This window comes from Pollicipes pollicipes, unplaced genomic scaffold, assembly GCF_011947565.3.
Source record: "Pollicipes pollicipes isolate AB1234 unplaced genomic scaffold, Ppol_2.1 Scaffold_2555;HRSCAF=2994_pilon_pilon_pilon, whole genome shotgun sequence".
Taxonomy (NCBI): Eukaryota; Metazoa; Arthropoda; class Thecostraca; order Pollicipedomorpha; family Pollicipedidae; genus Pollicipes; species Pollicipes pollicipes.
The window spans coordinates 14,326,023-14,347,876 of NW_023596136.1; the positions used below are offsets into that span (position 1 = coordinate 14,326,023).

At 52.0% G+C, this 21,854-nt stretch overlaps 2 protein-coding genes across 9 annotated transcripts in view; one reads left to right on the top strand and one right to left on the bottom strand.

Moving 5' to 3' along the window:
• HERC2 (E3 ubiquitin-protein ligase HERC2) overlaps nucleotides 1–10,797 on the bottom strand; it is a 72,546-nt gene extending 61,749 nt beyond the window's left edge. Inside the window, exons 1-9 of the mRNA XM_037221309.1 lie at nucleotides 10,691–10,797; nucleotides 8,849–9,086; nucleotides 8,239–8,408; nucleotides 7,513–7,596; nucleotides 7,369–7,401; nucleotides 2,147–2,299; nucleotides 1,818–1,939; nucleotides 1,127–1,282; nucleotides 283–412 (exon numbers count right to left, since the gene is read on the bottom strand). Coding sequence (XP_037077204.1) covers nucleotides 283–412; nucleotides 1,127–1,282; nucleotides 1,818–1,939; nucleotides 2,147–2,299; nucleotides 7,369–7,401; nucleotides 7,513–7,596; nucleotides 8,239–8,408; nucleotides 8,849–9,035 — 1,035 coding nt within the window. The 5' untranslated portion in view covers nucleotides 9,036–9,086; nucleotides 10,691–10,797. The remainder of the gene's footprint in view (nucleotides 1–282; nucleotides 413–1,126; nucleotides 1,283–1,817; nucleotides 1,940–2,146; nucleotides 2,300–7,368; nucleotides 7,402–7,512; nucleotides 7,597–8,238; nucleotides 8,409–8,848; nucleotides 9,087–10,690) is intronic.
• A 363-nt stretch (nucleotides 10,798–11,160) lies between these two features.
• On the top strand, nucleotides 11,161–17,367 carry LOC119110894 (transmembrane protein 179). Of its 8 annotated transcripts, none has more exons than XM_037234787.1 (7): nucleotides 11,161–11,179; nucleotides 11,580–11,626; nucleotides 12,727–12,829; nucleotides 13,549–13,725; nucleotides 14,239–14,367; nucleotides 16,381–16,465; nucleotides 17,098–17,366. In XM_037234787.1, the coding sequence occupies exons 3-7, from the start codon at nucleotides 12,735–12,737 to the stop codon at nucleotides 17,278–17,280; spliced, it is 669 nt and encodes a 222-aa protein (XP_037090682.1). In that variant the 5' UTR covers nucleotides 11,161–11,179; nucleotides 11,580–11,626; nucleotides 12,727–12,734; the 3' UTR covers nucleotides 17,281–17,366. The 8 variants fall into 8 exon arrangements, with proteins under 8 accessions (XP_037090682.1, XP_037090696.1, XP_037090669.1 ...); XM_037234774.1 differs by lacking the exon at nucleotides 11,161–11,179 and adding an exon at nucleotides 11,180–11,230 and having other exon boundaries at nucleotides 11,580–11,703; nucleotides 17,098–17,367; XM_037234802.1 differs by lacking the exons at nucleotides 11,161–11,179; nucleotides 17,098–17,366 and adding exons at nucleotides 11,180–11,230; nucleotides 16,869–16,922 and having other exon boundaries at nucleotides 11,580–11,703.
• Nucleotides 17,368–21,854: the final 4,487 nt, after the last annotated feature.

Genomic DNA, 21,854 nt, shown 5'->3' on the forward strand with positions numbered 1-21,854 from the left:
CTAATATCAGTCCGCTGTCGTGATCGCAAAACGACCCCGATCACTGCACCACATTGTCATTACAATGCAAGGGTCGCTGCCTGTTATAATGGCCCCAGCCTCGCAGCAGGTTCTCCATTGGGTTGCGATAAACAGTTGAGACTGATCCTGACTGCGCTGGCCGGGTCTTCCCTGCTTCTTCGCCCTCGCCGGCCAGACGTGGGGCGTCATGTTTATACCGGCGGGCAGACACATAGGTCACGTCACCGGCCTCGCACTCGGCCACCCCCGAGCGTCACTCACGGCGGCCGGCGTCAGCTCGTGAGGGGCGGCGGCGGCGGCGGCTGAACCCTGGCCGGCCGCGGCGGCCGCCGCTGCCTGCAGTCGGTGCAGCACGGGCAGCAGGGGCGCGCTGCTACCGTGCCGACGCGTCCTGCGGCACGCAAACAAACACCTCCCTGTCAGCCGCCCGGCGGCACCGCCGCTGACGCTGGCTGTCGCTGGGTGGCCCGCTCGGGTTCCGGCCGATGGCAGGCGCCAGCTAGGGAGGTGGCCGCGGCCATAACCTGACTTGGTGCGTGCACGGGATATAGGAAAATGAATGTTCGTCGTCTAACCTCATCCCTTGTAGCTAACGCTACGCACGGATAGAGAATACACAACCAAGTCATATACCATTCAAGATAACTGAACGAATTATAAGGAAAAGCTGGCCAATAACGCAGGAGCATGGTTCAAGCACCAACAGCACAAATTAAAAATTGGTGAATAAGCTGTTCTGTCCATGCCTGGCACCGCATAAGAGGTACAGGTGGCGGCGCGCGGAGTACCTGAACCACCACCACCGAGCGCAGCGACGCGTCTCATGGGGCCAATATAAGCTGTGCGGTGACAATGCGTTAACTAAGTCTGATTTCTGCTGTGTCCGCCGCTGTGTACCTGCTGTCGGCGGCCGTGTGTCTGCCGCTGTGTACCTGTTGTCGGGGCCATGTGTCAGCCGCTGTGTACCTGTTGTCGGGGCCGTGTGTCCGCCGCCGTGTACCAGTTGTCGGCGGCCATGTGTCAGCCGCTGTGCACCTGTTGTCGGCGGCCGTGTGTCCGTCGCCGTGTACCTGTTGTCGGCGGCCGTGTGTCCGCCGCTGTGTACCTGTTGTCGGCGGCCGTGTGTCCGGCGTCGTGCCAGATCTGCAGGATGAGCAGCACCACGCTGAGTATCTGGCTGAGCGCAGCTCGTTGGGCGGCCAGCTCCAGCAACAGCGACAGCGCCAGGTGCCGGTCCGCCGTGGGCACGCCGCCCACCTCACTGACGGCACGCGCAGGCACGGGCTGTTACCAGCCAACCGCGCACAGACAGCTCAGCACGGGTCTCCCGGGGACAGAGACGGTGGTTTGCCTGCACACATAGGCACATTATACTGGGCAGATGAAGTGGGCCCTGTACAGTTCTCACCAGGCTCAATCAGATTTATTTACTAGTGGAAAATCTCTAAATTTAGCGGTGTTTTTTTTTTGTTATGCTGCTAGCCGTGGTGATGAGCTAAAATAAGTATGATGCAATTCTGGAGCACTTTCATTCATTTTCACGAAAACTGCATTACCATATGCAGCGAGTGACGTTTTCCAGATGATAAGCGATCATTCCCCGCGTGTACACACTCATCATTCATCAGTATCTTCCATACATGCATTCATCCCCGGAACTTGCAAGAAACACTTAACGAAACAATAGTTGAACGCTCTGACTACCGTTTCACAACACACGTGGCGTGACTTCGACAGACTGCACGAACTGCCCCATCATCCCGCCGCCATTCCGAGGCTCGGCAGTCAGCACCCACCCGAGCACGACGGAGCGCAGGAAGCGATTGGCCTTGTCGACCACCTCCAGCCAGACGGGCGACACCGACTCCTCGTCGAACAGATTGCCCTCAGGCAGGTACCGCAACGCGTCCAGAGACTCCTGAAGGACGTGAAAAAACACACGTGGCGACACATCTGAGACGCTCAGTAATCAGACCGCCACCACACACAGAGACGCATCAAAGACATCGCGTTGATGGATGATGTTTAAGCGATGACCAGAACATTCCCACCAAACAAATCGGAAGGGGGGATTGAAAACTGAACCTTAAGTTTAAGAAAATTAATAAAGCAACGCAGCTTTTACCTTAAGTAGATCGGAGCAAATGTCGGCATCCTCTCCTGACCTCCAGGCCCGCCGGAGGAAGGCGATGGCGAAACCCATGGCGGCGCGGGAGCCGACCCGGGCCAGACTGTGGGCTGGCGGCTCCCGGGCTCCCAAACAGCGGCCCGAGACCACCTGCAGACACAGACACGGTCAGAGGCAGACCATGGGCTCTCGGGCTCCCAGACAACGGCCCGAGACCACCTGCAGACACAGACACGGTCAGAGGCAGACCGTGTCTCCCAGACATTCAGCCATCGTTCTGCCACCGACCGCCGGCGCAGTCACGACCACAGGCACCAAGCCTGACGGTGGCTTCTCCATAATCGACACAGGCGACGAACAGCGTCGGCCCCGATTTTCTTCTGGAAAAGAAGCACGCCCAAAACATGAAGCGTCGTGGTTTCGCCTGCACCCGACCAACCAGTGCCCTCCCTGAGACGTGACGTCTCGTCCGCACGAAACCGAAAGGGAGAAAGGGTGCGCGCCGGTTTCGTCAAGACGACAGCTCGGCAAACTGTGTGTATGTGGAGCGCGGCCGCAGCACGCGCCCGGCGCCGGGCCGTGACCACCACCAGCCGGCCGGAACACCGACGCGGCCCACCGGCCGGCCCGTGTCGCCAGTCTGCTGCTGCTACAGACTGCGTGACCAACAGAAATGCGACAATAGATATGCGCCGATTCTTGGTTCTACTGCAACGACTTCGACGGACTTACTGATAAGCGACTCGTGTACAACTCTTTGCTATCGCAAAGAGTTGTACACGACATTAATACTGCCTAACAACACTAATACTCCAAAAAGATAACACTTATTACTAGTGTTACAGCAAAATTACACCGTTCTCAGCTATACGCAACATTCTTGTCGTAGCGATTACCTGCACGCACAAATAGTGCCTGAGTAACTCAACAAAATTCATACTTCGAAAATTCTACACCCATTGTTTTTTTCACAAGAGGTTCTCCAATGTTCATTTGTAAGCAGCTTTATGAGAGGTGTAGCCAAAAGGACAGAAAAGGGGGTACATGCCTCCTTCTTAGCCGATTAGCCGAGAGGTTTATGCTAGATACTTGACGATTTCGCAAGTATTTGGTCCAAGCTCGCAGGAAATAGGAGACAATTTGACATCTCTCTGAGGAAAAATTGAGGGAAGTGTCTGGGAATTACTTATCACTTACACTAATACGTATAATTCATTTTACACGGAAAAATACATTCCTCAAAAACTTTTACCCGTTCTTACTTAAGCGCCAAACACTTCTACGATCTTCACTTCTACGCGACAATAGTTGTACCGCCTGCACTTACACGCGCTTTTAGTGATACCCGAAGAGCCTTACCCTTCAAAACGCATGGCCGTCAATGCTTCTACTCATAGCAAGACCGCCACAAAAGAATCAGAGACAGACCACACATGCACAGCACATACACGTGGGCGCGCGAAGTCAGAGTGCCGTTGGTCATTGCATAGTGTCGTGACTTTAGTCCTGTTGCAATCAATGCAGCCGATAAACTTGCGCATGGAATACTTCTGCGCGGCATTGTATCTACTGCAATGACTCTACGGCCAGCTTATGGCATGCTTGCAGCCTTGACTTGTATGTGATGCACGACAACTTAACAAAATAAGGTAGAGTGATCAATTAATCACTGTTGTTCGCGCCACTCCCGGCTTTTAACTGCGGGCCAGTCCGGTCGCATGCTGCCCCTACCCGCAAAATTGTTCATACGCCCCTGCTAGGTATCCAAATATCTTGGTTTACACGGCTGTTCTGGGGCGGCCTGCGACTTCGCCCGATTTCATGTCACCGGCTATGCTCACCTCGTGGCGCGGTAATTGGCGCAGTGGACGAATGGCATAATGGGCGGAATGTAACGACCAGATGTGCTGCAACGCCTCTTCACACTACGAGAGTTCTGCCCGCTGTTTTCTTCGGCGGCACAAGTCTATAATATCACCTGACACCTCCATAAAACGTCTTCGCGAGCCACAACCTTCTGCGGTCAGGAAAACGTTCTTTAAACATGCGCAGCTGACCGTTGTATGCATTGACAGTAGGAGAGCTGTCAGGTATAGGTAGGTCGTATACGTTTTTGCAGTTGAAGCGGTGACTTGTACAAGTGCTTAAAGCATGACTTTTGTCGTGTAGCACAAACGTCCCGTACAGCTCTGCAGTAGAGATAGCGTCGCCCTTGACTAAAGACGACGTGTTTTGCAATAAAGGCAATGACGGGATTAAGTTTTGTGGCGTCAAACCAACACTGAATGTACGAACAGGCAGCAGAAGCCGTGTCGCAGCACTCTTCTCGGCGGGAGCCTGTGCTGTTGCGCCAATGTGTCGTGTCGCCGGGGCGGGCCGCTCACGTCCGCCGGCGGAGCTCCCGGGACGCCCGTCACGGCCCCCGGCACCACCCGTGACACGGGCCGGTCGCCATAAAGGCGGGCCGGCGAGAGGCGGGGGCAGTCACGAGGCGGCAGCTGAGGAGCGGGGTGGTGGCGCGGCGGATCGAGATGAAGGTGAGAGCCGGCGCCCGTCTACAGACGGCTCCAGATGAGCAGGACCCGACAGGCGCGGCCGGGCCTCCGCTGCTGTCAGATCTTGTGTTTGGAGCAAACAAACGGCATGCTGGGACGAAACATTTGACCTAACCTACACCCAGCGCACCATCTTTCATAAGAATGTACACAACTTTTCTGTCGCGCAAACCCTTGTGCACGCAAACTCCCAGAGTAACATGCGGTCCTAATGTATTCATGTCACTCAAAGCCCTTGGCGCCTGACACAACACACTTTTTAACGGCAACTTTTCCGGCAGATCCTCGTCATAACCATTATCTGCGCGGTCACAACCACCGACGGTAGCAGGCAAGACAGTGGACAAAATGCTGGCTACAGCATCGGTAGCATACAGAATGGCGATCGACGTGTTGGTTATAGCGGAAGGCGGAGCAGAAGACCAGATGACGGTTACAGCAGTGGACAAGACAGTGGACAAGGTGTGGAATATGCCGGTGGCCCAGGAGAACTAGCTGAAGGGATAAGTGATGGTGACGCAAGTGGACGAGGTAAAGCGGAAAAAGTCCGTCATAGCAGAGGTCAAGGCGCAGCAGGTCGAGGAGAAGCATATCAAGGCGAAGTAGACCGACGGCAAAGCAATGCTTACGACATTGCTCAAGGCGCTGGTTACAGCGGCCTCAGAGACGGTGCAGACTTAAGGGAAAGAGAAAGGGGAGAACAAAGACGCGATTATAGCGGCTGGCAGGAAGAACCAAGTCGTGCTTATGAAGCGGGGCAGGGCGGAAAACAGAGTGGGGATTACGGGGTACGACTGGACGCAACACACGGAGGAAGACAAGGCAAAGCTTATGACGGGGCGAAGGATGGAGGACAGGGTACAGAGCAGAGTTGGGGACACATTGGAAGCCATGGCGGAGGACAAGGTGCAGAACAGAGTTGGGGACAAAGTGAACGGTATGATGGAGGGCAAGATATAGAACAGAGTTGGGGTCGAAGTGGAGGAAACAGTGGAGGACAAGGTGCAAAACAGAGTTGGGGCCGAAGTGGCAGCTATAGCGGACGACAGGCCAGAGGACGAGGTGCAGGTCATGGTGGAGGACAGGGTGGAGTGCAAGGTGGTTATGGCGGAGAACAGGGCGTGGAAATCGGTGGAAGTTACGGCGGAGGCCGCGGCGGAGAACAGGGGGGAGGTTACGACGCAGAAAAAAGTGGAGGCTATGGCGGAGGACAAGGTGAAGGACAAGGCGGAGGACAAGGTGGAGGACAAGGTAGAGGTTATGGCGGAGGGAAAGGTGGAGGACGGGGTGGGGGTTATGACGGAGGACAAGGTGGAGGGCAAGGCGGAGGTTATGGCGGAGGGAAAGGTGGAGGACAAGTAGGTTATGGCGGAGGACAGGGAGGAAGACAGGGTGGAGGACAGGGTGGAGGTTACGGCGGAGGGAAAGGCGGAGGCCAAGGCGGGGGGGCAGGGTGGAAGTTACGGCGGAGGGAAAGGTGGAGGACAGGGCGGAGGACACGGTGGAGGACAGGGTGGAGGTTACGACGGAGGGAAAGGTGGAGGACACGGTGGAGGACAGGGTGGAGGTTACGGCGGAGGGAAAGGTGGAGGACAGGGCGGAGATTATGGCGGAGGACAAGGTGGAGGACAAGATGGAGGTTATGGCGGGGGACAAGGTGGAGGACAAGTAGGTTATGGCGGAGGACAGGGAGGAGGGCAGGGTGGGGGACAGGGTGGAGGTTACGGCGGAGGAAATGGCGAAGGACAGGGCGGAGGTTATGGCGGAGGACAAGGTGGAGGACAACGTGGAGGTTACGGCGGAGGACAAGGTGGAGGACAAGGAGGAGGTTATGGCGGGGGACAGGGTGGAGGACAAGTAGGTTATGGCGGAGGACAGGGCGGAGGACAGGGTGGAGGACAAGGCGGAGGTTACGGCGGAGGGAAAGGTGGAGGACAAGGCGGAGGCTATGGCGGAGGACAAGGTGGGGGACAAGGCGGAGGTCATGGCGGAGGACACGACGGAGGACAGGGTGGAGGCTATGGCGGAGGACAAAGCGGCGGCCGCGGCGGGGGACACGGCGGCGGACACGGCGGCGGACACGGCAGCGGCTACGCCGCACCCCGGCCGTACCAGTTCGACTACAAGGTGGACGTAAAGCACAAGTACGGGCCAAAGTTCTCTCAGCGAGACAAGAGTGACGGCCGGACAAGCAAGGGGGGCTACAGCGTGGCGCTGCCCGACGGCCGCACCCAGAAGGTAGAGTTCACAGCCGACCATGTCGGCTACGGCGGCTACGTCGCCCAAGTGACGTACTCGGGAGGCGGGCAGAAGGCGGCGGCCGCCGGCGGGTACCACTAGCGGCGCCGCCCGCGGTCAACGGCCGCGTGCAGGCGTGACACGTGCGGCAATGCCAATAATTGAAGATCCCCGGAGTCTCCGGGGCGCAGCCAAAGTGTTTACTGTTATGCATGTCCGGGGCCATGCCTGGGCCTTTTTAAATACAAAACTTCACAACCTTGTGCATTTGTGTGATACACCGCTCCGAGCGATCATGCTACGTTAAAGAGCCACTACAAGGCAACGCGCAGCACACAACAGGCGGATTTTTGGCTCCGCCACTGGCGCGGCTGGGCGAACGTCTCCCGCCTGCTGAGGCTGAGCCCGCCGGACCGGCGCCCTCACCGTGCTGGAGGCCGGCGAGGAGGCGGCGTCGGCCGGCCGGGCGGCCGGCTGCGGTCGTAGGGCGCTGAAGCAGCGCTGCACCACGGCCACGCGCTGCCGGATCCGGCAGGCCGAGAGGCAGCTGGTGCTGGCCTGGCCGGCGGCCGCCACCTGCTGGCGGAGCAGCGCGCGCAGGCAGGCCGACAGCTGCTCGGGCGTCGCCCGCTCTGCCCACTGCCACGGCTGCTGCTGGAGAGCGGGACGGCCCCGGATCAGCACCGCACCGACACGGACACACCCGCTCTCTGCGTACGAGAGCACTGGATGGGCATGCCATTAAGTGGCTTGTCTGGGCGACGTGGCCGAAGGGGTACGCTTTTATGGAGCTGCGTGATCTCTTTAAGATTAGAACATTGCTCGTTTCGTAAAAGTACGTTTGTCTTATCCCATATCCTCGTAAAGTGTGGGGGCAATAATCCAGGTCAGGACTGATGACATCCTTCACCTTCACCAGAAAGCCTTCACCAATTCTGAGCTGATTCCACTGGGTCTTAATTTGCACTAAAATGGTACCTGTTAACTTTATAGACTTCAAAACCCGCATAAGCTGAGCGACGTTCAGCTAGTGCATGCAACTAGTACGCGCAGAGGCACCACGGCGTCGGGATTACACGTTTGGATCGCACACACACAACCAACCAATCCGGAACAGCGAATCAGTCAACGGAAGCGTCATACAACAGCAGCCTGCCAGTGCATGCGTGACGGACCACAGCGACCACAGCGAGTCTGCCGGGTCTGCCCCGCCTGCGGGCCGTGAAGCGCGCGCCGGCCGGCCCGGCCAGCGCCGCCCGGTCCCGAGCGGAGGCCGGCGGCGGGTCTGACCCCCACCTGAGCGCGCGCCGACTGCGGCGGCTCCGTCTCGCTGGCCTGCTCGCCGCCCATCTCGCGGTCCAGCTGCTGGCACGGTTCACAGTTGCAGCCATAGCCAGGGCCGCAGATGCCGTCGCAGCATGGACATGTCAGCGAGCGCGCGCCGCAGTAGAAGTGACCGCTTTCGCCTGCCGGAAGGCCGCAGAGGTTAACTGCTCCGCTGGCCGTGGTATCACAGTCGTTTGCTGGACAGAAACGGACGATGTGGGTGGTGCTGGGCTGTTGGTGCTGGGCTGTTGGTGCTGGGCTATTGGTGCTGGGTGATATTGGTGCAGGATGGTGATATTAGTGTGGACGGTGCCGAGCTATTGCACCAATGACGCCATAATGGAAACAGATGCAGTCCACAGGTTGCATGGTAAGTGGAGCGCACCAATGGGCTTAAATGCGACACTCAAGCAGGTCAGCACAATAGGAACAGATCTTGCAAATTCACCAACACAGCACTCCACCCAGTGCAGTGGCTGGCACCACAGCTGTGCCAAGCCCACCACACGCGAACCGCCCGGTACGCGGCCACACCCCTCAGGCCCCACTCCTTGGCTGGACGGCCGCGGCACGCGCGTACCTTTCCTGGCGACGGCGCCGGCGGCGTTGACAAGGCCGTCGCTAAAGGCGCCCGTCAGCTCGCCGTCGGTCAGCAGCTGGTTCCAGAGCCGGCAGAGGCCGTCGCGCGTGAACACCTCCTGGATGTCCACCTGCTGCCAGCGGGCGTCCAGCTGGCGCTGGTAGCGCAGCGTCATGTCGCCGCTCATGGCTTGGCCGCGGCTCCCGGCCGCCTACGCAGCGGCGCGCATCGGACTGGCCTGCGGTGGGCGGGGGTGACCCGTGAGGCGCGACGCTATGTTGGGCACAGTTGGGGATGAATGGAGAGGAGGGAGCACTGGGGTAGCTGGTGATCAGCATGAGATGGCTGTTAGTGACTATGTGCTACACAAGCACACTTACTAAACAAAGACCACATCATCTGAGATACCAATGTGTTACTGAGAGATCCATGCTGACATTTCAATGCAACAGACAACTACATTGCAGATGAATGTGATAATCACTGCAGCTGAAATATACAAGCATCTGCTTCCTGCAGTGGAGGATTGGACAGCAAAGTGAAAGGTTGGGTACATTTATGCAGAATACTTTGCCAAGTGGGGACTATTTTTCCAAATTCAACTGAAGTCATTTTTTTCTGAATCTGTGTCATGTGTGTTAAGGTATCCTGCTATCATTCCTTTGTTCTTTAAGTATTTTGGTCAAAATAACATGCAATATTATTCTGTGGGAAAATTATTTTAAAATATTATTACCATATATATATACATACTTTCGTACACTCTTTACTATCCTTATTTGCATGTAAATTAAGCTACCTTGGTAAACTGCATAGGGATGGGCTTAAACATGAAACCCATGAGATGGACCTCTCAAACTTAATATCTATACAAAGTAAAGACAGCAACAGTCCTTGAGCATATCACAAATGGTCAAAATTGCTTGACATTCCAAATTATATTGATGGTTGTCAAAAAATGTCATATGAGACATTAGCATTAAGCATGCCACTTTTGAAGATAGGCAAAAAGGATATCTTGAAGAAAAAAGACTGGAGTAGCTGCCAAAAATATCCAACACACAAGTATTTATCACATATATTGGAACATTCAACCAATTTCACCACTAGCTTCTATGACATTTAGGTTGTATTCCCAGACATCCTAAATACAAAAATATATGTCAGCCTTTCAAAACTAAATGGGAGTCTTGAACATCATGGCAAGCTACAAAAGTGCTTAAAAACACATCACATCCTTAAATTAGAAAGAGTGCCTATATCAACACCAATGTTTTATCCACTTTTGACTTTCTAAGGGAAAATTGGATAGATCTGAATCACAACAAACATTATAGGCCTTAGAAGCTTAAAACCATCAGTTTGCACATACCCAGGCAGACACAACAGTGAAAATGGACATGTTGAGCTGATTAAGAAAATAATGAATGAATGTGTGAAGTACTTATGAGCCTGCCAAATGAATAAATACATAAATTTATTTACCACAAATATATGGTAATATGATCACACATGAAGTGCATCATCTAGAGTAGATGTGATGACACACTGGCACACAAATGCTATTATTAGGCAGGCACATATTGCCATGGGTATATGTCCAAAGGCACTCACACTAGCATACTAGACACCTCAGCAATTGTATTCACCTTAAAAAGCATGCAGGTGGTAAGATGATCAAGACTTAGATTGATAATGTGCAAATTTAATGGGTTGCGTTGCATGGGCAAAAAAAACAGCCTTCTTCACACCGATAACTGCAGCGTTTCACTGCCAGGACATCATGCACACAACCACAGGAAGTCCACATAGCCTTTGCTTTGACCAGGGCTTTGAACTTACGAGTGTACCACAAATGTTTCCGATAGTCGCAGTAAACCCTGCGATGCCCGAAGTTCAGGTACCCCCACGGTACATCCCCTGTCTCCCTGGGCCAGACAGGCGCCTCCGATGTTTATGCTGTATTGCAGACTGCGGTTTGGGGTATTGACATCTCTCATCGTGGTAGGTAAAAGATTTAATAATAGGAGTGAAATGTTGTTTTGAGATGAGCCAAAGTGCAATTTGCCTTACTGTGACAGTCATAAGATGTCAAAAAACTGCAAAATTGTTTTTCCTTGCAATCTATTTGATTTGCTGGTCTTTGCATTTGTTGTGTTAAAGGAAAATTTTGGAATTTTGGAATATATTTTGTATTCGCTAGATATTTTCTACCTTTACATTGCCCACTTATGTAGGCAGTTATACCGCTATTGTGTGTAAAGCGCCAATGAAGGCCATGGTCCCACCTTGCCATAGGGGTTCCGCGTTGCCGTGTTCCTGTTGTTCTAGGTGGCCTTGGTGTTGGTGTAGTCCGTGCTATCCTCTCTGCGACGGGTTAGGGTGTGTAGGGCCCGGGGTGATCATGCCATTTGGTAGAATTGCGGTCACATGTGTGCTTTGTGGACCACACGGTTTAGTTATTGAGTTATTTGTGGTATATGTGGCTCACCTTTCGTCACGTTGGTTGATTGGAAACCAAACCTGGTTGCTAGCTGTATGTTGTTTTTATGGTCTCCCTTTAAGGTTTGTGGGGCAGTGTCGTTACCAATTTTCCTTTAAAATAGAACCTGATCTTGATGTGCTGCTATGCAGTATCCATAGGCACTTGGAGAAGTGCTTGGACATGTGGAAATGCATATTGTGAATGGAGAGAAAAATCATATTGCTACAGATGTAATGTATGTTTCAGGAAACAGTGGCTATTACCACACTGGGAACTGGTACACTTCCAAAAAGGTTGTTGGAATATGGGGGATTTGCCCACGGAAGTAGTGTTTGAATGTGCATGAATGTGCACGAATGTTTTAAGGAAGGTGAACACCAGTATGAATGAACTTTGAATATTGCTTTGCCTATGATATTGGTATTGCATATCCATCATAACTTCTACTTGTGCATGTTCCTGCAGATGGCACAATTTTCCTGTATCTTTATGCATGTGATTCTTGACTAATAGTGATAGTAATAGCTTGAATGGCCATGATGATGCTTTTCAAAACCGAACAGAAATTGATCATGTGTGTACCTGCTTTTTATTTGTTATAACTTGATCCAAAAGCAGTTTAAAAAGGTTAATGATATGATTTGGAAATGAAAAGTTGTTTAATGCTTATGTCTAAAAAACAAAGATTTGTGATAGGTTAACTTAGGATATGTCAGGAAAACTTATTTCTGCATCTATTATTAACTATGCTTACATACTCCTGTATTAACTATTAATTTCCTGCATGACAGTCATTAAACATGATTCTTGCATGACAGTCATTAATCCTCATTCTTGCATGGCCATCATTAAACATGTAATGCATTATATTTGAAATTTGAAGGTGAGATAATTGCACCAATATAAATGTATTGTCTATGTCTCATAAGATATTAGACATGCTTTTGCATCATTAATGAGCAGACCTTCCAATGTTTATTAGGTCAATATTGCATGGTTAAATAAGATGCAATGGTATCAGGTTACAATCAGGCTAATTAAGGTTACATGGATAAATAATATCATTTACATTACCTCTAGATTTCAACAATCCCAACACCAACTATTTCTGTCCACTGGACATCATGTTTGCAATTTGTCTGCTTGAAATGTGATTGTTTTACATGGGTGTGAACATACTCATGGCATGGTATGTTAAGTCACCATTATTACCTGCACCATGAATGTTCAGTGATTTTTAAGATTATGTTGTTCCAGTTAAACAAATAATTTTGTATTTGGCCATGTTCCTGCCAGGAATGCAGATGAATATCATGTCATACATTATTACAGCATATTGCCCAGCATTGCCTTTCAAACAACAATATGATTTAACACAGGTATGATATTCCAGGTAACACAATGGTGCTTGCAGCCCAACTGACTGGGTACCTGGTGTCAATATGCCTCAGTCTGGTAGTTTTGGTGCCAATGGTGCTAAATCTGAAGGATTTCAGGTAAGGGTATGCCTTGTATCTTACTGTTCCACATTGTATCCCCATGGCTGCCTCTGCAGTAGCTCAGTGAGTTAGAATGCCTTCCCTCAGCCCTTCTGTGGCAGTATGAGTGGGTTTGAGTGATTTTGGAGCTCACTTTTGGCTCTGATTTAATAGTGCAGTGTGACTGATGTCATACTGAAGTGGAAAGGCACATATAAAATTACTAGGCATTTGACAAATTCCTCAAAGGGCTATGTTTGAGTACAGACCCAGTGAAGAGATCTGGGAGTTCCCTCAGCAGTGGTTGTTTGCAGGGAGCAGCAGTTTTCATAGCAGCTACATCATAGCAGTTTTCAACACCCCTTGTCTTTGACATCATCCAAAAATTTTGCACCATTAAAGTGGGCTAGAAAAATGTGTGCACCTTTTGCATTTTTGAATACATCTATATATTGAAAATAAATGTGTTTGAATTCATGCCTGTGCATAACATTTCACACCATTCCACATACTGAAAGATGTTGATGAGCACAGTCAGCTACCTACATAACAAACGGTCTGCTGTTTCATTTTTATTTTGCATTTCTTGCTGTAACTTATGAAGTGAAAAAAATACATTACCATGAATGTGATGCTTGACCCTAGTTTGTGTTCACAAATGCAGCAATGCTTACATCATATTAGCAGGCTGTCAATGTGCTATCAATTAATGCTTGTCTGCATGCATGCTCCACCAGGCACAAATGTCTCCTGTTCACCACGGGTGACTACCGGGAGGAAGACGGCCAGTTTGTGCCTGTCTGGGCCTCCTGCGTGTACTGCTACTACGTCATGGTGGTGGCCGCCTCCATCATCTTCATCTGCATCGTGCAGGGGGCACGCACCCTTGTATTCCTCCGGAACAACACCGACACGTGGGTGCACGCGGCAGCGGCCTGGGCTGGCGTGTCGGCCGCAGCTAGGTCTTGAGGAGGGATCGTAGTTCGGCCACGTGCGTGTTGTGAAGAACGGGTCATTGGGAGGCTTTGGTTTGCTTAGGTCTTTTTGACTGCTGAAATGTGGATAAACTTGCAGTATGTTGAGTATCTGCATTGTTTTGGTATCCAACAGCTTGTTTTCAAAACTATACGTGATTGGCCATGTCTTGGTTGGGTTCCACAGCTTATAAGACAGCGGACAAACAGAAGACTGTGATCACCATTCTTTGCGTACCACTCGCCATTTTCCTTGACTTCCAAAACACCAGTGTTTCGGTACTGTCTGTTATCTCCCTTGTCTTCCGGGGTGCGTTTTGTTGACTAAACCGCTATAACCTCTATGCGGTGCAAATAACACCTTCTGTAAAGCCTTCCAGTCTGACTAGTGAAGTTTGCCGCAGTATCTTATTATCGTCAGAAGAGTTTTAACGACTCGCTTTCGTGCCGCAGGTCGTTCGCTGGCGCCTTTGTGGACATGATCCTGTGCATAGTGATCACGTTCGCTTCTCTGGCGGCCGCCCTGTTCGTCACCCTCGGGTACGAGGTGTGGTGCAACAATATCACCAAGCGCTTCGCCACGTGAGTACGCCTGTCAGCTGAGAGTTAGGTGGCTTCGAGCCGGAAGTGCGTGGGCCATGTCGTCGACCGCGGCCTTCTGGGGTTTTGCTTTATCTCTCCCCTCCCCCCCCCCCCCCCCCCCACACACAAACCCGACTCGTCTGTGCAGTGCCAAGTTGTCAAATCTAGTGGCAAAGGATAGTCCTGGCCATTCTCATCTCGAGCACACAAATACAAGATGCGTTGCGCGGTGTGGGAGGCCGTATGCCGCGTAAAATACCACGCAAATCGACTTAATGGCTTGATAAGCTTGAGCTCCTCTAGCAACGTGAATGGTGGTTACAGGACTTCGAAACAATACTTTAACAAAAGAGCGTATTGTGTCGTCAAAATATACCACCATGCAAGTACATAGTATGTGTTCGTATTGTATTCAGTCTTTCGTTCATTCGTTTACTATTTATACACCCATTCATTTCATTTATTTCATGCATTTTATGTATTCATGCATGTAATCATTTTACTATTGAAATAATCCATTCAGAATCAAAGGCGTATGTTAAATCATGCCATGTGAGCTATCTTCTCTCCAAAATCACGTCTCATATTGTGTCATGATCTTAACGTCGGTACTGTCTTATTTTGCTTCGAAGATGCCTTGGCCTGTGTGTAAAATGCTATCAGAGTTTCCGGGTTCATAAAAATATGCCTGCCTCCCAAGGTGTTCACTCTGGCATTGTCGACACGAGCGCTGCTTCGTCACCACTCGACAACGTGAAAAAAAAACTAGAAAAATGGGTAAAGATACAAAAATTATCATCGTCCATGCTTTGCATAGTCATCACATTTTTGTTGTGTGCTGTGGAGGGACGTCGCTCACAAGCTTTCTGGGAAGTTAACGTTAATCCTGTGTTGTGCGTGGGTTCTTACGAAAAAAAGATTATTTCACTCCCCTTGAACGCACCTCCATTGTTTTGATGGACCCTGGCGCAGGCTTAGTGACGGATTCCTCACACGGTCTCTATAACATGAATGTGGTGGGCAACGACGGCCACTCGGCACTCCCAGGTTGACCTGACATCGTCACCTGTGGTGGCGAGCCGAAGCTCCATGTCGCACTATTGGCTGTGTGCCAAATGTGACGTCATATCTGATAACTGACTGGGACTAGTACAGCGTCGAACCAGTTGGTGTCTTACATCAAAATAATCCGAAAATGAGATTGAAGCTATCGGTGTGCAACCTCTGGAATATCAGAACCATGCGGGTTTCACTAAGGACTTGTCATGTAACGAGATGTTGCAACGAAACATTCGCTTCCGTCGAAAGCATGGGATTGATCAGTGAACAATTGCGGACATGCCCGGCATGCCCGGAGGCGTTCCGATGTTATCAAAAGCTAGTGGAATCATAACTAGGGCAGCATGTCATATTCACTGAATACTCGAGTACGTTTTCTCGGTCAAAATGATGTCGTCTCGCAGATGCGTGGTCTGCCTCCTATAGTGGGTGGCTGGTCTGCGGTGTAATACCATGGATCTTCGCGCGAATGGGCGTTTCAATGTATGTTGTCTTTTCACATGTCTTGGCGTATCCTGCGTGTGCGAAGGAAGTTATGAATCAGGCTGATGAGAGCAGTCTGAGAATGTTGTCAGAAAACGTAAAAAAGAATAATGTTTTGGGGTGCTGATTCTGTGTCGGTTAGCGCGTCTGCGTTGACCACTGCAAGTTCGGGAAACAAAAGGTGCGGGGTTCAATTCCCTGCGTTGCCCGCCTTTCGTTCCAGGGTGAGAAGCGTTCAACGCCATACAGCCTCAGCAGCTGAGTGCGTCGTTAAGTTCCAATGGCAAAAAACACATATGCTCAGGTGAAGTTGCAGAGCCGCGCCGTTCAAACCGGTCGTTCGCACCCTTGCTACATCCATGTTGGCTGGCTCTGCCTGCTGCCTGTGTGGCCCAGCACGGCGCCGTCCGCTGCGCCGCTGCCGGGGTCGTCGGCCGTTGGTCGCCTGTGACGGCCGGTACTCTGTGCCAGGTGCTCGGACGCCACGCAGAACGAGATCGACGCGGCTGACCAGATCGACACGACCAACTTCTACCTGGAGATCGGCATGGCTCAGGTCGGGACACGCACCATCCGCTGAATGTAGCACGCCTCGTTCCTTTCCCTCCCTCCCCCCCCCCCCCCCTCTCCGCCCGTGTTGACGGCTGGCGAAAAGCACGCAGTGTGCGTTTCTTAAGTGTCCTTGAATGATATGCATTGTAAGCGTGAATTTTAAGGGCTACTTTTGATGAAAGTGAGGCTATATTTTAATGAAAAGTTCCTGTAGCATGTGTGCCAATACTATTAGGTGAAAGCAAATGTGTAGGAAACGGTTATGATTACGCGCATTCTGCTTGAATTAATCATTTGAGCTAAGCACAGAGATGAAATATGTTCATGCCGCGACCGCCTGACGCCGTCGCCCACCCTTCAGACCCCCTCCCCCTTCCGCCTGACCGTGTGGTCCGCCTGGCCGGCAGTTCGGCGCCTGGTGCCTGTGGTCGGCCTCGGTCGGCCTCACCGCCTGACGCCGTCGCCCACCCTTCAGACCCCCCTCGCCCTTCCGCCTGACCGTGTGGTCCGCCTGGCCGGCAGTTCGGCGCCTGGTGCCTGTGGTCGGCCTCGGTCGGCCTCACCGCCTGACGTCGTCGCCCACCCCTCAGACCCCCTCCCCCTTCCGCCTGACCGTGTGGTCCGCCTGGCCGGCAGTTCGGCGCCTGGTGCCTGTGGTCGGCCTCGGTCGGCCTCACTGTCTGCGCCGTGCTCAAGATGTGCCGCCACCACCACGACGAGAACATCCGCTCGAGCATGGCGCGCGAGCGCGAGCGCCAGCGGATCATCCGCAGCGGGCGCAGCTCGCGCTACGACAACCTGGTCGAGGACGCCGACTAGGGCTAGCGCGCTGAGCGAGGGGCAGCCGCCGATCGGCCGGCCTGCCGCGCATAGGGCAACAGCACGGGAGGGGGGGGGGGGGTCAAAGATCAGTGGGACGGTTTCCTTCCTAGCGGATGAGTTATGACAGTTGGTCTAGCGACGGAGGGAAGAGGAGCGCCGCGGTTGAAGAATAGTTAGTGTTGATTGTTGTAAATGCTCTGGGACGGAGCGTCTAGCAGTGGTCTAGTGCCGGAGCTCTGATATACTGGAGTGCTCCGTAGACGCACCTCAAGCTGCAGGCAGGCCGGCGCCGGCGCCGGTCTCCAGGATCGGCCCGTGTCGCTCCAGTGGAGACGTCGCGGGCGCGAGGTTGCCGGCAGCGCTGGACACGGGACGGTGGGCGCCGCCTGGAACGGCCGCGCTGCGTGCCCTCGCTGTCTCGTCTCCTCTACTGAGGGCCGGCAAGTGTCCAGCGTGAGCATGCGTGCCAGGCGTGTCATTGCTGCAGTGGCTGTGCAAGTCTGTCAAATGCAGTTTTGTTGAGTGTGCTGGGTGATCTGATGTAGTGGTATCTCTTCATGTATTATTTTGTATACTGATATATGTGTTCAGTAGCACAGTTTGTGACTGGGGAACTTGAACTCTAATTGGATTTTGTTCTTTTGGGAGAACGTCCTGAAGCCTTTAGTGTGAGCATCGTGTAACGGCGGAGCATGCTGAAAACTAGTAATAGCCACCTCTATCAAACTAAGTTTTGGCATTCAATGTGTGCTGAAAGCAATCTGCCGGTGCCTGAAATAGCTGAAACTGTATTACCCGCACGGGACTGAATGTGGGCCGGGACCATGGCACATGTTTACGCTGTGTCCCGGTCATGATGATGGTATGCGAGTGGGGTGGATAATTATGCTACGCCAGACTGGAAGGCGACGCTAATCGACGGTAGCAATGCTGTAAGTGTTGTAAGACGCTGCTAGGCCGTAAGCAAACCCTCTCGGCTTAGTGTGCGTCAATACGTTAGTTGTGTTATCTGCTGCATTTGGGCTGAAAGATTATTTCCCAATACATAAGGTGCAATTAAGTTTTGTTAGTGAAGTTGCGCGCGTTTACGCCAGTTGACAGAATCCTGCTGTGGCGCATCTTCAGAGATGCGAGACACCGCAGGACTGCAAACATCGCTTTACCTGCCACGGATTGCGGATGCCCCGCAAACTGACCGAATTTGGCCCATGCGTGACCCGAGTGTCACAAGCAGTAACGCTGGCGCATGGGTGTGTGAATTGGCCTAACGAGCTGGCCGCGAGTGAAAGAATATTTCCGTATGGTGATGGCTAATGTATGGAGCGTAAGTTATCTCCGAGGAAGTTTAATAGATGCACCACACGTGGAAGGTCATGTAGGTCAAGGTCATAGTAGCATCGCCGGCCGACAGAGCTCTCGCAGACATTGTGTGATGTCCATTCCGTGCACAACTAAAATTATTGCACCTTGAATTCCGAATCATTACCAATCAGAGCTCCGGCCCATAGTTATACCGAGTAACCAAACGCTCTCGGGGCGTCGACCAGAGGAAATTGGAACCAAAATCCGACGAGTGTGTTGTACTGGCAGTTTGGCCCTATATCGGTGCTACCGAATACACACAGTTGCAATCTTCGGGCTTGATTGAAGATGATTTCCTGGCCCTCCGTGTAATGGTTATCAATACGGGTAGACCGGAGGCAGTCGGTATTGCGCCTTCAGGTCATGCTAGCCAACGCGAGATCTGACTTGCCGGCCGATAGTGCTCCCACCACGATATCGTGTGCGCAGAGTTGCTCCTTCCTAGTACAAGTAAAGGCATTTCAACTTGAATGCAGTTTCTGTGAATATCGCTGATCTGGCTGAAACTGAGGCATTTAGTGATGCGTTTTAGGTGGTCCACTGGATAAAATCGAATCTGATAGCCGACATTTGTGTTGCACTGGCATCTGATGGCCCTGTTCCGAAGTTGTCGAACGCGCACAGATCCAAACATTGGTACTGATTTTGATTATTTCCCGAGTCTGCGTATTATGGCCATCACTCTACGTCCTGTCTGGATGCGCATTAAAACGTCTAGAGCTCATAAAGTTCAGTGGTCAAAAAGTCCAGAATCGCAGCACCCAGCGTTCATAACATCCAGACACTGTCCAAAGTCCCTGGACAGAGGAGAATCATAAACTCCAGGCTCGCAGCGTCCCGTGTTCGAAAAGTTCAGTTTTCATAAAGCCTAGCGTGCGTGAGATCCACGGCTTGGAATACTGTCCCACTTCCTGGCAACCCTTCACCTAATGGTTCGGATATTGCTCGTTAAAGGGCTACCGAAGCCGATTTTTCCTGCCTCAGCCGACGAGTGACGTCATGCGGTGCAGTGCTGCCCAGTTAAACCACTGTGCATGGATATGGACAACGTTTTGTTTGAACGCACAGATTTTGCCACGACAGCACGCCCTTGGCAGCAGGAGCACTAAAGAATTTAAAACTTTGATCCCTGGTTCGGGGCATTGGAAATAGCTGGTTATTCGGCAGTAACTGCACGGTAACCGTGGAACGGACGGATGCCTATTGAAACGTCCAGAGTTCATTAAGTCCAGTGGTCAAAAAGTCCAGAATCGCAGCATCCAGCATTCATAAGACAAAAAAACGTCCAATCATAAAGTACAGTGTTCATAAAGTCCAGCGTGCGTGAGATCCACGGTTTGGGATATTGTCCCACTTCCTCGCAACCCTTAACATAATGGTTCGGATATCGCCCGATAGAGGGCTACCGGAGCCGATTTCGCCCGCCTCAGCCGACGAGTGGTGCCATGGGGTGCAGTGCTGCCCAGTTAAACCACTGTGCATGGATATGGACAAGGTTTTGTTTGAGCGCACAGTCTTTGCTGCGTCAGCACGCCCTTGGCAGCTGGCGCATAAAATAATTCAAAACCTTGATCACTGGCTCGTGACATCGCAAATAGCTAGCTATTCGGCAGTAGCAGCACGGTAATCGTGAAAAGTACTTGTCGGGCTGCCTACTGTTTGGTATTGTGGGCCATGGATAAGATTATCCGCGGTATGTGGTTCCGTTATTTACTGTATGTGACGTGATGTTTCTGTGATGTGATGATGGTGATGTTTCTCATTTCGAAGGAATTGATGACTGATGTGTAAGGCTGACTGATTTGATGTCTGTTCCAGGTAGGCGCGCATATAGATCTCAAGCTCCTGGCACGCTAACATCTATTGTTAGTGATTTTATTTGACTGATTCCCCTCCCTCCTCCATTTTCAACTTCTTTCACACGCTCCTGCAAACGGGACTTATTCCGAATTACACATGCCTTTACTTTCAAAGGGAGGGGATGAGCGCTGTCTCATCAGCTGAATCCGGATACTACTCCCTGGTGAGACACGTTCAATGGCCCAGCCTACAAACGATTCTTCTCTTCAGTGAGGTGCGTTTTAAACGGGCTTGGTTTACCAAAATCAGTTGGTTGGTTGAGCGATGAAAATACAGCGAAGAGTACCGTGATAATATGCCAACGCATTGGTTTCTATCCGAATTTGGATCACTTTCTTACAAATCCGCAGTCGGCGACCAAAGTTACGGCGGGGGTAGGCGACCAAACTTACCCCTGCAACTGAATAGGAAACCGCACTCCTGGTTGCAAGTAAATGGGAAGTAAAAAAGCAAACGTTGATTGCGAATGTATTCAACTGCCTGCCAAACATCACGCAAAACACTACGCACGTGCCGCTCTTAAAGATCGCTGTTGATTCACCATCTGAACAGCGGAGTCGAGTGTATGTCACTGAGCTGGTTTGTGATATATAGGCTGAATAGATTGGTAGAATCGTGGGCTTGCATTCGCCACCCCCTTCATCAATTTTGACACGCTTCCTTCCTTTTACGCTTCAGAACCTCCTAAGTAAAGAATTTGGGGTCCAGCAACGCCAGTCTGGAGTTCATCGTGACCGGTGCAGTTCGCGCCGCAGAGGGGCGATGGTGGCATGGTGGTTAGGGTGCTCAACTCTGGACTTTTCTATCCTCGGATGGAGTCCTGGCCACAACACTACCGCATCCCACGTACTGAATGCCTCATAAATGCGTAATAGAGGCTGCTATGGCTATTCCGCCTCGAAATAGCCATAGCAGCCGGTGAGACGTTAAGTCCCAGTCTGTATTATAGCCCGTCCCGACAAACAAACCGCCGCCCGCCAAATTTGCAGACAATGCTTCCGCTCCATCACTGCATATATGTGGGAATAATGATGTGCAATCGGTTGGACGCGGAGCTCGGACACACAGGCCGGCCCAGAAGCCGCCCAGTTCGAAGGCCCGGCCGGCAACCACGCCCGCGGCGGGCCGGCGGACGAGGCAGCCGGACCGCCAAATAAAGAACGCTTTCATGTGCGCGTCGTCCCTCGCCCAAGAACAGAACCCCGCCACAGGCGCGCGAGGCCTGTCCGTGGAGCAGCCCGTTCGCGGTCGAAACGCTGCCAGCTCGGTACGGTGCGCCGCCATCTTCGCGTCAGAGCCCGAGGCCCCTGACTCGGTTTCACTCGGTACACATCCCGCCGCGGTACACA

Bases quoted from the DNA above. Each gene is read 5' to 3' on its own strand.
- LOC119110894 (XM_037234774.1), top strand. From the start codon at position 11,670: ATGTGCATGAATGTGCACGAATGTTTTAAGGAAG. The intron at 12,830-13,548 runs GTAAGGGTATGC...ATGCTCCACCAG, and splicing joins CTAAATCTGAAGGATTTCAG to GCACAAATGTCTCCTGTTCA. The intron at 16,466-17,097 runs GTCGGGACACGC...CCTGGCCGGCAG, and splicing joins TGGAGATCGGCATGGCTCAG to TTCGGCGCCTGGTGCCTGTG.